Raw genomic sequence first — 15,708 nt, forward strand, 5'->3', positions numbered from 1 at the left:
AAAAACAAAGGTATTTAGCTTAAGTGATGGCGGTCATTTAAATAATATTTATTTGTATTTTAATATTGCACAATTTAGAGATTATGAGATGAGACTTAGTGGTTTTGTAAACAAAATCTTGGCAAGGTTTTAACGCTGACTTTTGGTGTTGCCAGTAATGGGCTTAATTTATATCCATATTATGTTTCAAACATAATATTTAGGTGCGGCAATAACACAAGCACCTTCTTTTTATAAAATACAATAAAATCTTTGTGTTGAACATGTGTAAATAAATAAGGTTATATTTTTTTAAGCTGGTTTACAATGAATATAGGTCACTATTAACTGCCAAAACTATTTATTATTATTTACAAATTACTACATCATAACAATGTTTTTTCCCCTTTTCCTTGGATGTTTAATTTCCTTGATCAGTAAAGATGTGTAATTAAAGTCGTTTTTCAATTGGTATCATGACTTGTGAAATGCTGGGGGTGAGGAGGACAAGGCGGATGAGGGGGGGGGGGTGTTAATGTAAATGTCTATTCATGTGTTTGCTGAGAATCCGTGTCGCGTCCTAGGCACTCGGCGCTCGGCTCTTAGTCAATATTTGAGTGTCGGAATTACCGCTACGAACAAACGCGAGACGCCTTCCCGCCTCTCCTACTACTCAAATAACAGCTTTCCCTCGCCGAACACTCACGGACAACTTTTATGTTGACATTTTAAAATATTAAATTATATATTTGTTACAGAAAATACGTTATATTTGTCACAAACAAAAGACAGTGAATTTACAAATATTTCTAAAGCAGAAAATATTTAATAAGATATTTTTTATACAAAAACACTCTAATAAATGAAATTAAACAAGGTCTTTTCAAATGTATATCGTTTAATTTTAATTTTATATGAAAAACGATTGGAAAATTAATCTTAAATACAGTCGTAACATAATCGAAACGCTTAGGAACCTAGTAGTAGATTGTTTCCTTCTATCTTAAAAAAAAAGTGAAATAAAAATGATAATTCGAAATGTTATCTACGGAAATGTATCTTGTAGATATATAAAAATGGATTTACATATCACAACTAATCTGATAAGTGAAGTGCCTTGAGTCAGTGCTCGGCCCAAAATAATTCCCGACATTTGTACTTAGATAACGGTTATCAGTTTGTACAAACAAAGCATTTGGAGTATGCAAACACCACTTCGTCATAATCAGGATATCGTCAAATCATTCACCTTGCAGCTTTATATTTTTACAACTTTCTATAATATTTTATGTAAGCGTATATACACAAGTACTGCATCATAGATAAATAAGTAAAAAGTTTTTACTTAATCACAGTTTTTTTTTTAAAAAAAACCAATATGGCGTTTTTATCCATCTATTTTAATAGATTAATATAATGAAATGCAAAAAAGCTATTTTAATTTAAAGCAGGTTAGATTTTAAATAATAGGAGACCCATACATAATAAATTAATACGAAAAAGTCTGTATAATATAACTTTCCCAGAAGATTAACTGAAAAAACAAAGCATGTGTCAGGCGGTAGCGATGTTTCTCAGAAAACTAAGTCGGCTCGTCGAACCCCCATACATTATATTAGTTTGACTGGCATCCACCGTTTTCGTTGTGGAGGCCGATATATTTAGACTGTGTCGTTGATTTTATGAGCTCTAATCTGATCGAAACTAAGCATAAATTAGCTGTACCGGGTTTGATACGGGGCCGTGTACTGAGGAGGCAATCTTAACGTTTAAATATTTACATTCGCCTGTTTGTTTAGTTTGTAAGTGCGAATGGTGTTTAGCTGTTTGCTGAGCCGCCGGACTATGCGCGGTCTCGTGTCGTACTGTAATGTCGCTAATTAAAACTTGACACCAGCCTATGGTCGGTTCCACGAATGCTTTGTTAACACTGAAAAAATAGGGACAAAAAACCACGAAACCGCTTACCGGATATAAAACAAAAAAATCGGGCATTGCTAAAATTGATACTTGAGATGTGACTGGTATATCGCACGATCAAGGATGCTTATTATAAAAACTTTTTGTTTAAAAATAATTGGCCTAGAATCTTTTATCTGCTTTAATGGTTTCATATAAGTTAAAACATAGCAAATTATAATTTTGCAATTGTTTTTGGTAACATATTTATAATACATTCACTTTCCTTTTAAAGGAGTAACCTAAATCGGATGTAAATTAAAAAAAAAGTTTTTAGCTCAGGTTATAAAACTAAGCAGAGAATGCTATCAAATTCCGTTCATTCATTTCTTTGGAATTTAGTATTGTGGAACAAAAGAAGGAGCGAGGGCCCACGGAGCGCACAGGTAGACGCGGCCAGACGTATTCAATAATTGGAAATGGGAACACGTATTTCTTTTTATATCCGTTTAAACGCATTCTGTTTGAGTTTTGTTCTTACGAGCGGTCGCTGCATGCGGGCCTTTCATCCGAGCCTCCACAATGCTGCCACTCAAAAACTTCTTATTGTATTTTAATTTGACCTTTTCAGTGATAATTTATGGGAAGATATTTTTTTTCTCCGGGTAACGTTTATGCTATTGTACGTAAGTTATTTTTTTTTTGCGCCGGATTATGTATTTAAGATTTTTTTTAGTGGACAGAAAAAAATGAAAAATGTTGTTTATGACCGCTGTTGTATTTTTTTATATTTTGGTAATATTGTAAAAAGTATTGTATTACCAGTTCAGGAACTTTCATCTCCAACTATGAGTGATAAAACATCAGCTAATTTTCATAACATATACACTTATATAATTTCTATATCGTAATTTTAAAACAAGATGGCGGTTAATTTACACATTTTAATTGCTTCTCTACTTTAAAAGTGTAGAGAAATTAAATGCGTGCTTTAATTTTTTCGGAAGATATGTAACTTGACAGCACTTAGATGGTGTTAAGTAGTCCTTTAAAGTAAAGAAGCCGTGTGCATACACTTGAGATTAAGCAAACATGTAATAAAGCAGGGCGCACATCACGATGCAGGTGTGATAACGTTTTTTTTATTGTAAATGTTTTGATATAACAAAATGATAACAAAAGTTAAGATAACTTTTTATAGATGACGGTTTCTGGGATTTTTACTTTACCAAAGAGATGGCTCTCGTATTATGTCTTCAGATACGATGTTATTCTTACTCGAGACCGTCAGAGTCGAGAGGAACTTTAGTATATCAACATGAAGTATTAAAAATATTCGTGCCATTGAATCGAGTGGCAGGTTGTCTGCATTGAATGTGCACTCGTTTTTAATTGAGGTGCTTGTAGTGCGCGGGAAGTGGCCGGACCGAAGCTGCCGTCCCTCACGCATCAGGTCATTGAGTGGGATCGGTCATTAGCGTCGCCGGGGGGCGCTGTGGTCGTCTCTCCCCGGCGGTTACATTCACTAAATTCCCGGGCGCATTTCTCCCGGGCTCGATTGTCCGCGGCTCCATTTACAACGTCTACACGCCGCGCCAGTTCCTTTTACGCTTTTATTTACGCTCCTTTTATTATTTTTAAAGTCCGTTTGTTCCTCGCACGCCGTCGGGCGACGGTTATTTATTTTTTGCCGCCCGGCCTCCCGGCGACCGTGTGTTGTCGTGTCCCTCGTTTTATTTTTATTTTCCTGCTTCTTATTATGGCGTTGGTTTTTTTATTTCTCTTTTTTACTTTATTATTACGCGCTCGCGTGTTCGCTTTGCTTTATTTCTGTGTTAAGAGGTGAGCGGTCGGCGTTGTTGTTTTTCTTTCTTATTAATCGGCCCTCACACCGAATTATGGTTATTAAAGGATAATTTGTATTATGGTAATTTGGGATGCGTGTAATTTTTGGTTTTATAATAGGAATGTATTCGTGCGGTGGCCGTAATTGATCTGTTATTTTATTATAATTTAATTGGTTTTGATATTTAGTTTTCAAGAAATAAAAATTGTTTTATATTCTGCCGTAAAACACCTTAAATAAAATTTATACTGTTTACTTATTTTTCATTTCTGTAAGAATGAATTGATAATTAAATGAGTTTAAATAAGTAGGTATACAAAATTGGTTTATAACAATCGTCTCCATAACGTTAAGTGACACTTAGCAATTCCTAATAAATGTTTTGATGTTTTTTCACATATTTACTATGTAATTCTTTTCTCACAGGGTCCGCCGCAGCCCGGCCAGCCTATCAAGTTCACAGTAGGTGAATCTTGCGACCGAATAAAGGAAGAATTTAATTTTTTACAAGCACAATATCACAAGTAAGTATCAACAAACTATACGCTTTTTTTCTCCATACCTGTCGTATTAATTCTATCCTATTATTGTCTGCTTATTCTCGTAAAGATTTAAAGAAAAAAATGTTCTATTTATTTGTTAAAAATTTGGTTTTATCCGTACATTAAAGCAACAAAACATCTAAAATAGGTTGATCCGGTGTCCCCTTTGTCGTATTATCAGTGAAATCATTTCTTACCTGTGCTCTCGGGGATACTCTGAACAGTCCTTTTTTGCCCTTTTTATTTAATAGATTTCATTGCTCTATGATATCTATTGCTAGATTAGATCGATTTATTGTCGTTATATTTATGTCGAATATAAATTTTAATTTTACAAAATTAACTCTTGGATATAATTTTTATGAAAGATAGCACCAATCCACTAATAAGTCATAGGTAACACAAAATGTATAAGCAATATTTCAAACTTCAAACATAATAAAATTTTAAACAGCTTAACTCGATGTTTAGTTTAAACGGCTCCTTGTAGTTAAACACGATAAGAAGTTTTTTAATACCTCGTGTTGCTGGTTTAATGATTGTTCTTTCCACTAGGTCAGTGGTGTTATCGATTTTTTTATTGTACAACGCCAAGTAAATAACATCGATTAAAGTTGTCCGCTTTACGATATACGTTTAATGACACACACAGAAAGCGGTATCAAAGAAATTCTCCTTGTTTTATTCAATTAGCTTGTGATAATAAATGTTATAATGAATTAATTACATTAGCTGATTTTTTAGTATTTCAGTAATAAAATATTGAGCTGAATTGAAATATTAAAAGAAAAATAAGAGTTTTGATCAATAATCTACCGAAGATCATATCATAAACATTTTTGATTGTAATAGAAAGACTAAGTAAATCAACAGAAGTTATGTACCACAAAACGTGACAAGTTTTGACTCTATTGTGTGCCCATCAACGTTAATTTCGTATGTTACATGATTAAACATGTGTCATGTTATTACATGTATGTGTACTCACACACAAGCGTCTTGGCATTTACTGTAATCGCCTCTAACATTTATTGCCCCGCCATCGCCACCACGCGGCGAACTAACGACCCAACAACATTACCTTTTTACTTTTATTACCTATCAAGATAATGTGACTCAATCGATACGGGTATCTCTCGTTGGATGCCCGCCGAGCAAACGGTCCAATGGGAAACATCCATCGTTAAATTCAATATTCGATAACTGTGGGTTTCAATAATGACACTTGTATTGACATATGCCATCCTTCATACTCACTTTGATAAAACAGAGACAGCAACAACAGTTTCTTTTTGTTACAGTTTAAAATTAGAATGCGAGAAGCTGGCTAGTGAAAAAATTGAAATACAGAGGCATTATGTTATGGTAAGTTTAGTTTTTTTTTTATTAATAAAAAACAAAAGTTCTTTATCCTTATGATGATTTATTAATTACATCAGTTCGTTTGCGGTTTGATCATTTGCAAGTCGTGAGTAATACACGAGCATCTGTTTACAGTGAATTATGACTCGTTATCCTTATACGTCGAATGTGTGTAATTATAACTAAATTACACGCCAATAACGGTTACATGTTTGTCAACTTTAACATTTTTTTATACTCTAGAAATAATATTCAATCCAATTTGTTTTTATTCTTTTCTGAGTCAGCCGTCCTATAAAATATTTTACATTTCTATAATCATAATAACATCTACATTGAATACTTTTATTATTTTATGTATCTTCAAGGTTATAATTATATCAGTAAAATTCAAATCAATTTTTTGTTCTGTGTATTGCGATATTTATAATCAATATTAGTTTGGGTTAAAATTAATTAAAATCATCATCTAGGCACTTAAAATTCAATATTGGAAGAATGATAAAAGATCCAAAAGAAAATAAGTTGTAACGCCTTAATAAGGCAGTAGCAGTATTAAATAAATTCTAAATGGAGCATTAACCGCAAAAACTGGCAACATTAAATATAAAAAGAGTACCGATATTTGGCGGGCACTCGCTCCCGTATGCTACTACCATTCCGATATGAATCACGATTAAGTGTTGCCAAATCGCTTGCAATTTATTTTAATATGCTTCAGAGGAAATTCTCAGGAGCATTTTTATATGTCGGAAACACTTCTGGCTTGCTTCCAAGCAAGTGCGGATGTTTAGTCACTCGACCCCGACGATTTGAGGAGGCTAATCCTCGCCAAACGCTTTCTGTGTCGTATTCGTTTCGCTTCCAGTAATGTATGCCTACTAATTTGTGTCATTTGTGTTTCAGTACTATGAAATGTCGTACGGACTCAATGTGGAAATGCACAAACAGGTATGTATTCTGCCTTTACATATTATTTTTCAGCTTTTATAAAATGTATCTTGTAAACAAAAATTAAACATTTTTCTTGTTTTTTTAGAAATATTAGCAGATTTTTGTGTAAATTTACTAATATTTCTTTTACCATTCCAACTAAGCTCTAAACTTGTGTGCTAGGATATGGTTTACGACAATAGTCGAATGGCGGGATTCGAACCCCCGACCTCGTGGTCGGAAATCCGTACCCTTAACCATTGGGCTATTGACGCTAATTCGCATTCGTAAAAAGTTCAATTTTTTGCATCTTAAAATGTGCAATGTATTATTTATATTATAAAAGTACAATAATGACATAAATGAAGGGATAAAAAACATTTATTTATTTTTTATCGCATAAATAAATACAAGAATAACTCGACCAACAAACACAGTCGGCAGTAATAGAGAAATGTTGTGATGGCGTTTATTTCAATACACTGCGTTATGATCGAAATATGATAGGGGGAGGAAACTGAACGTGCTCCCCTCGGGCCGTGCAACTGAAACGTACAACATATATCTTTTAGTTAGGGACGCTTAGAAGAATTCACAAATCGAGCCAGTTTTTAGGGTTGTAGATTTTTTAAATTTACAATTAGAATTTTTACTCAAAATTCTATAATTTTATCAATATCGAATCGCAAATATATTTACAATTATAAAATTCATGACAACTTACAATACGAAATAAAAGTTACAACAAAAAATATAACTTCAATAGACTTACCCACTTGTAAAATTCAACAAACAAATGGTTTAACTACCTGCTATTTACTACGAATCTATCCTAATAGCTTAGTTTAACTGCAATGTTAAAATTGAAATCCCCTTGCATTGAGTCGACAACCCTAACCGCAGGATAACAATAGGGTAGGTAACGAATAGATATGAGCGTTGCGCCGGGGTCCGCGCCGCAGGGGTGACCCGCGGGGGTCCCTCGGTAATCTGTTGATTTTACGCTCCTCGCCCTCTTTCCTACGAGAACCCCACTTTTAATAATAACAGTACTTTAACACGTACTCAAAGCTAAAACAAAATCAATTTACGCCTCTCTGAATGCTATCAACGATATTCCACAATGTGAGAAAAACTTAGCGAGAAATTTTTGAAAGCAATATAAAACTTTTATATAATATTAAACAAATAAAATCCACTTTGATATTGAGATTTATGTACAATGTAATACAAATTTTTGTACAAAAACACAATATTTATATTCATTAAAAACTTATAATTTCTCTTTGAAAAGTTTGAAGTCACGATGAAAACAAGTAATGAAATGACCGCAGGTCACGGAGATAACACATAAAAACAACGTGTAAACTTTCTTTTTCTTATAAATGTTTTGCGATTACATTTAAAATCATTTTAATAAAGTAGTAAAAGGCAAATCAATATTTTATTACATACATTGTAACAAATAGACTACAAGGAACAATAATTCGTCCTCTGTTTTGTTAAACGCGTAAATATAGCGAGCATGCAACCCCGCCCGCGCCGGTCTTCATGTATTATTGATGACACCGTCCATAAAATTATCCAGGGCTCGATACGCGGCGTAATATTTGCACAGGGCCGGCGAACTAGTGAGGGTGATTTAGAAGGGGCCATTGTTTGCCATTGTGGCGGACAGATGGCGGCACTGCTCAATGCTTGAATGCGCTATTTAGCGTACACTGCTGCGTTTCATTGTAATGGATTATTACATTAGCACTTAACACGCTCAGTCGAGCGAGAATCAGAAATGTACCCCTCCACTTTGTTAAACTCTAAGTTATAACATAATGGTTATAACGAGCGATGTTTTTACATCGCAGTCCGACATTGTGCTTGTTTTTGTAACTGCTATTGCGTGACGGTCCAACTATTCCATTATTAAAGTTTTTTTTTGTAGCATCTTGTATTAGATTGAATACAAATTAGTTCGACTGGTCATTTCACGGATTATGAACATTCATAAGCACAAATCGCATGTCACTAATTACGTAAAAAATGTAATATCAATTTAAATCTTGTGATAAAAAAAAATTAAAGCAGTGCTATAAAAGTATTCTTTGTTTACATTATTTTATTCATAGTAAAGCCCGATATCATCGTAATTATCTACGTAACATTTATACGACAGGTCTTCTATTAAAGGTGTGAACCAAACCTAATTAATAGATTTATCTCTGCCATCCTTCTCCACAATCATTAACAATTATTTCATTTATAAAAATAAATTAAATGTATATTCTGTTCTAAGCTATGTTTTATACTTGTCACAGTCAGAAACGGAAAAATAATTCTTACTAAAGCGGTTGGTCGATAAGGTACATTTTGGTTTAACGGAGTTGAAATCGTGACCGAGTCTAACGCGTGTTTTCCGCTCTTTCTGTCGACGACTAATTGCTTAGATTTTCTTTTGTTAGTCTCGGGGCTGGGCCGTGGCGAATCACACCTACTTACGCTGTGAATTGATTGTTGCGTCTTTGTGCCTGTATCGACACGCCGCGTTATTGTTGAGCGCACTCACTCTTATATTATTCACGCTCTGCTGGACTTTCACGTATACACGAATGTTGCTGATATGACTTACCTATGTTTATGTCAATATACATTAATACATCTTCTAAGACAGTCTTTCCCAAACTGGGCGATAACACCCCCTTGTGGGCGCTGCAGGTTTCAAGTTGCGGGTCATAGTAAATGTTTCGTTTAGAATTCTCCGTTAATATACATATATAGGTCACAATAATCAATTAATTTAATTTGAAGTTATAATGGTTTTTAAATATGTGAAAATATGAGGGCGCTAAAAAATATTTTTCTTAAAGTGGGCAGTAGACAAAATAAGTTTGGGAACCATTGTTCTAAGATTACACTGATGTAACGGTAATGTTCATTGATCCAAAAACAAAGGTAGACAACATCATTTTCAAATGTAAAATATTATTTATTGTCTTCAACCCATTACCCTTAAATATACGGTTTCTTATATAGTTGTGTGTAACACAAACGATCTGTGATACTCATTATAAGTCAGGGTTCATAATTACTAGTTTGTCAGTGCATTGCAAAAAGTATGAAAGAGTTTTGAGCAGTGATTTGGTGGAGTGGCACAAGCGTCATAACGACACAAAAGGGCTACACAATACGGGTCGCGCTCAGCTTTGTGTTTGTTTTACGAGCGCCGCCAGGGGCCGCTCGGGGCCGCACCAACCCCCCACGTTATGAAACTTTGACGCCGTTGAAAAACTACCGCACCCTCGTACAATATCTACTCTGTTTATTGTGAATCCAATAACAATGTATCTGTCCGACGATTTTTTAATACTGTCATAAAATGTATAAATACAAAAAAACGTTTAACGTATACTAAACATTTAATAATTGACCTGCTTTAATAGAGACGGAAATAATTTTTGTCTACTCTTTTGGTTCTTTACAATATAATATTTTACAACGACAATAATTGATCAGTTACGTACTATTTCGTTATATTAAATGTCAATCCCTCAACTAGATTTAAATCTGAACTTTTTCGTGACTAGTAGTTATATGCACGTTAATTAATCATGCTAGATACATATCTTTAATGCCTTTCACTTCCCAACAGCTCAAAAAACTTATTAAACCAGAATAAAAAATAAAAATCCGACGTCAAAGTGAATTCCACGGTTCCCGCGTTTCATTCCAAGCCCGAAGTTTGCCCGTATAATTAAATAATTTACGGGTTATTGCGATTCCACGCCGGCTGTCCCTCGGCGTGATGCGTTCAAATTATTCATACGCGGGGTCTGGGGGACGTAGCGGGGAGGAGGGCTTGTTTACCCTTGCATTAGGGCCGCGTCTGTCGGCCAGTGATGAAAACATTGCACGTGCCCGATCCGCTTAGCCGCTATATAATGAAACAACGGGGGCTGCGGCCTCCTCTAATCCTGTTTGTTTTCCACTGAGCTTTCAGACTATCGACCGACTACTAGTCAACTATGTTACCCTGGTAATTGTAATTAGGGTGAGCTTTGTTCGGTTCATTTGTAATCAAAAATGTCTTTTAACTGAATGTTGTCAGAGATAGCGTTTAGTGTCCCTTCTAATTCAGGTAATTGAGTATCAAATACGCTAACTAATATTCCGTTGATGTAAGTAAAGTCCTAAGAATAGATTAGTAATTTATGTCTTTATTTTTCATAAGAATTAATTTGAAGTGAAATTATCGATAGACTATGTTATCATTATTATAATTTAATTTAACATTGATAAATTAATCGCCTTTGATCTATTTACAACATATAATCAAGATTAACATGAATTTTGTTATCAAATACGAACTTCTGAATTTATATTTCGTTTAGCGATAACATGCAGAGTTAAGTATGTCGAGTTGTAAACATTAATTATCAATGGAACGAGTTTATAGGCGCGCACGGTGCGCTCGGTGCGCGGCGGAGCGTGTGAAGCGCCTTATCAAATTATAGCCGTCGAGTGTTCACATCGTGCGGGCCATCGTCAGGGGTCCCGCATAATGGGTCGCTATCTGCTGCATCTACAGACGTACTCACCGCCGCCGCTGTGAATTGTCTAAATGAACCCGACGGCTCACAATCGACGCTCCGTCGCGTCGCCCCACCGCTTTAAAAGGGAAATTATCTCTCCATCTACAGAGAGCGTCGCGCGGCAGATGGCGCTTGCAATAAAACCACCGAGCAATATAGCCCGCTCGCTCGCTGCCCCTCGCACAGCCAAATTAAAGGATTTACCGTAACCCCTCGCAGCCGACCCTCGCCCGGCAACAATCACCTCTGTATTAACTCTAATTGTGTTTTCAAATTTCTACCCTACATTGATATGGGGACGCCATGTGAAGAAATAGGGCGCTTCGACGACCTCCCCTAACGCATTATTAATTTCGCTCCGCACAATGCATCAGTAACTGTTCGTGCGAGAAAGCTTTACGAATATCATAACTTGTTTTCTACATCTTTTGTTATTAGTTTATGAATGTTAAACGACGTTCAAAACTACTAATATTCAAACCTATACTAAATCTAATATTTAATCAATTTCAGACATCAAATTCAATAATCATTTTTATTTTTATTATTAAGAGTTAGTCTTACTTATTAATGATTTTACTATTGTATGATTGAACCCTTACTGTGCTGACTTGTCCCAATAATTTCCCCAAGATATAAACATTAGTCATGGTCGATGTACCCCAAATGGATAAAACTCGCTTGATTGATCACTGTCGTTGTATTAAAGTCGTGAGAATTTATTTTAGTACAGATTAAGAGTATATTGTCAAACAAATAAAGTTTATTTAGTTTTGTTGCGGTCGTGTGAGTTTCGTAGAGGGAACGATTTCGGCGCGAATCTAATTACAAGGAACGCGGCCTCTGTCCGATGGGCCGCCTTAATTGCATTGATTGAGACACGGATATTGATTTGGAACACTCGCACCGCCGCTGCTGCCCGCCGCGCCGGCCGCGCGTGAAACGACCCTCATGAATAATTTACACCACGTTCGCTCCTTCGCTCTTCATTCAAAGCGGACGATTTCTATTCGACTCGTAAACTACACGCCTATGACTCACTCATTTCACATTCACTGTAATACTCCGTAAAAATGCAGCTCGCCCGCTCTCCGAATGCTAAGGAGACCGCATTACCATTGTTTTCTTGCGTAAGTATTCAAAATTAAATACGCTGCGGCCGAAACAAATGCTAACTAGATATTTATGTATACGTGTTCGATTTAACTTTGTACCGTTTCTATTTTATTTTATTCTGTTCACATATCAGTTTAGGTTTTCGTTTTCCCTAATCATTTTAAATTGCATTACATAGCCACGAGGCTCACGAAACCTCCACCTAACTAAAATTATCCTAATACGTTAATCAACGAACAAAAACTGTAAAAGCTACTGATTTTACTCTCAGAATGTAGAAATACCTAACTTCAAAACTAAATATTGTTTCGCAGAAATCAGACATTTGTTGCCAGTATTCAAAACCATTCAGAGGACTGCTTTTGAATTACCACATGTGTTTGATCGTAAAAATAAATTCAGTTGAAACGTCAATGTAAATAAAAAACAAAAAAACTTGCTTATTAAATCTCCGCATACATGTAACAAAGCTGTACATCTGTTGTTCGATAGCGGATCCATCTACAAACACGAAACGACCCAAATGATGGAAGGGGTAACAAATAAAAGGGGCGCCCACCCTCGAAGTTATTGAAGCTTCATTCCCTCACAATTTAACACTAGTGTAGTAGTTTTCAAACCGTATTGAAATGATATGTTAAATCACTAATAACTTAATTGTTACAAAACTTTGATCACGAGGCAATGACAGCAATGTTCTATGTGTTAGGAATCCAGACTGCACTAAAGGGATAAATTCGTATTAAAAATTAAATATGTTGAAGTCTTGTGAGTGTTACTTAAGGCTATAACGAGCTTGTATAACGGTCCTAACGTAAAGAATCGATTGAGTGGCAAGCAGCAAGCCTCTTTTACTGATACTACAAAGTTTTCCTAAGAACATAAGAACTAGGTTAAGTATACTACAGCTGGCAGACTATAAGTACGTACTAAAATGATAATGTTTTACTTTATGCATTTAATTTTAATTATAAAATTGTCTTAGGGTTTCTTTATATGTGTAGGTATTTGGGATAATAATCGACGTAAACAAAAGTCGACTAATTTTCATTTAATTCTGTACAAGTACTGTGATGTACGAAAAATAGTCGGTAATAATTAAAAAGTAATAAACATACATAATATTAAATTGCAAACCTAATGATTATAATTAGCATCTGTTTAATTATTTTATTTTATTTTTATAAAATCTGGTGTTTTATGCTAATTTACGTTAAGATAATAAGGAAGTCATTTGCATTTTTAGTCTCGAAAATAGATATAATTTTAGATTAAATTGATTACGAGCTGAATGTATATTAAAAATATATTTCATATTGAAATCACATTGCGAATGAAGTAAATTATTAAATTTTAAAACATATGTTATGCGATTTTTTATGCATGTAAATACCATTTTAAAATAAAATGTGCTTTTATAAAAAAAAATCTAACTTCTTTACTGAAAAAGTTCGTGTATGCCTGTCTTACCTTTTGAATTATTTATTACTTAATAAAAAACTAAGTTATGAATAACAAAACGATGTATCAAAAAGCTGGTATTTTGAGAAAGGACACGTCCAGCTTAACATGGACTGGTGCGGCAGGCGGCGTGGGGGCCCGGGCGTGCGGTCAGCCGCGCCGGCGGTCTGTGGTTTGCGGTTTCCAGCGGACCTCGCGCCGCTGTCCCGATACAACCGCAACGCTTTACAATGCTACTCCGACCCGATGCCACTTGTACAAGCTGTTTTATACCTTAAAATTCTACTCATTAACACTATTTTGCATTACTTTTATTTGAATTTAATTTCCTTAATTTGCTTCTATGAGAAAAAAAATGATATAGCACTGACGCATTTATTAATAATGAGTTTGCAAAAGAAATACAGCGTCTATTTGAAATATTCTCACAAAAATAATGCGGTAAATATTAATATACTTATTAATTTAAAATTGTAAAATACAATTATTAAATGCTGTTTATTCGTTGCTGAGACAAATAAAACAGAAAGCTCTGGCGTCGGGTGCTTCCAATAAGCATATACGGAAACAAACAGCCTTTGCAAATTCTACTCTGTACAATGCAAACATTGCCCGGCTTCTGTTGAATGTAGAGTTATACTGGATAGAGAATCTTACTATTTGATGACATATTTGTCTTATACATAGTAGTTGCGATAATCTATATCATAGTCTTTACTTTTGTTGCAAAAATGTAGGGTTTTTTCACTCAAATAATTTCTACTATTTGTGGAGAATCGGGTAGGAGAGTATACTATTTGCAGTGCCCGTACTCTGCGCTAGTTCTACCAGGCAAACAGCAAACGGTCTAAGTAAACATTCAAACTGCGGAACTACTAGCCGACGCCATTTCAATCATTCTTGGACTATATTGTCTAAAATTTGTATCGATTTCTAAGTCTAAAGCTGTGTATTGAAGAATCTTGTATCTCGAACAATCTTGACCATTTGTAATAATTTATCAACAAAAATCGTCGGTGGTTTAGGTGTTATGCACTTGACCCACTATCACCATGAGCCCCTAAGGCAGGACGCATAGTGAGCTGATAATGAATTAACAAAAATATTGTGAAAACTTATTATGTATCAATTTCAAACGTGGCAAAGGCTTGTTTTATCATTTTAATCAACAAATACATGGTATATATTTCAAAATATCTATGTTTACACCAACACACGGAACTTGATTGGAATTATGTGTAAACATTGCCTTAGCACTCGTCCGTTTTTAGTCTAACCAAAACAAATGTAAATATTTACATGCGTTTTTAGTTGTTACTGAAAATTGGTTTTCCAAATGTTTACTAATGTTCCGTGTTTGTTTTGTACATGCAAATGTGTTTTTAATACTTAGCCTTTGAGAGGTATACGTAAACTTATGTGGCAATGTACTTAAGTTTTAATCATAACCTTATCATTTTTCAGTAATAATTAGTCACTTTAGAATCATGCTTCACACCTTCAAGTAGACCTTCTTAACTAGAGTTTAACTTATTGCTGTGCTACTATTTGGTGTCAATCTAGATTATATATATCTTACTAATATTATAAATACGAAAGTTAAGATGGATGGAATTTTGCTTGTATGAAGGTATCTCTGGTACAGACCAACGGATCTTGATAAAATTTTGTACAAATGTAGAACATAGTTTGGAAAAACACATAGGCTAATTTTAAAGTTTTTTTTTACTCAGTGCGGACATAGTCGCGTGTGATAGCTAGTAGTTTACTTATTAATTTCACAGTATCTCTATAAACATTATTTGGTTATAATATCTAAAAAGCGATGTGTCATTGCGTGACAAAGCGATTCATTGACACCGACAAAAGGTCTATCAACAACGATTGAGTCGTCATTTAAAAATCGTTAAAGTGTATCGGTGGAATCCGACAGCGATAAATGCTATTTATTTTATTACAATGAAAGTGTTTTAGACATTTAGGTATA

At 34.7% G+C, this 15,708-nt stretch overlaps 1 protein-coding gene across 1 annotated transcript in view; it reads left to right on the forward strand.

The window, feature by feature from the left end:
- Gro (groucho) overlaps positions 1–15,708 on the forward strand; it is a 50,946-nt gene that overhangs the window by 1,477 nt on the left and 33,761 nt on the right. Inside the window, exons 2-4 of the mRNA XM_013314508.1 lie at positions 4,151–4,248; positions 5,568–5,631; positions 6,535–6,579. Coding sequence (XP_013169962.1) covers positions 4,151–4,248; positions 5,568–5,631; positions 6,535–6,579 — 207 coding nt within the window. The remainder of the gene's footprint in view (positions 1–4,150; positions 4,249–5,567; positions 5,632–6,534; positions 6,580–15,708) is intronic.

The sequence above is a fragment of the Papilio xuthus genome, unplaced genomic scaffold (assembly GCF_000836235.2).
Source record: "Papilio xuthus unplaced genomic scaffold, Pxut_1.1 DF827461.1, whole genome shotgun sequence".
Classification (NCBI taxonomy): domain Eukaryota; kingdom Metazoa; phylum Arthropoda; class Insecta; order Lepidoptera; family Papilionidae; genus Papilio; species Papilio xuthus.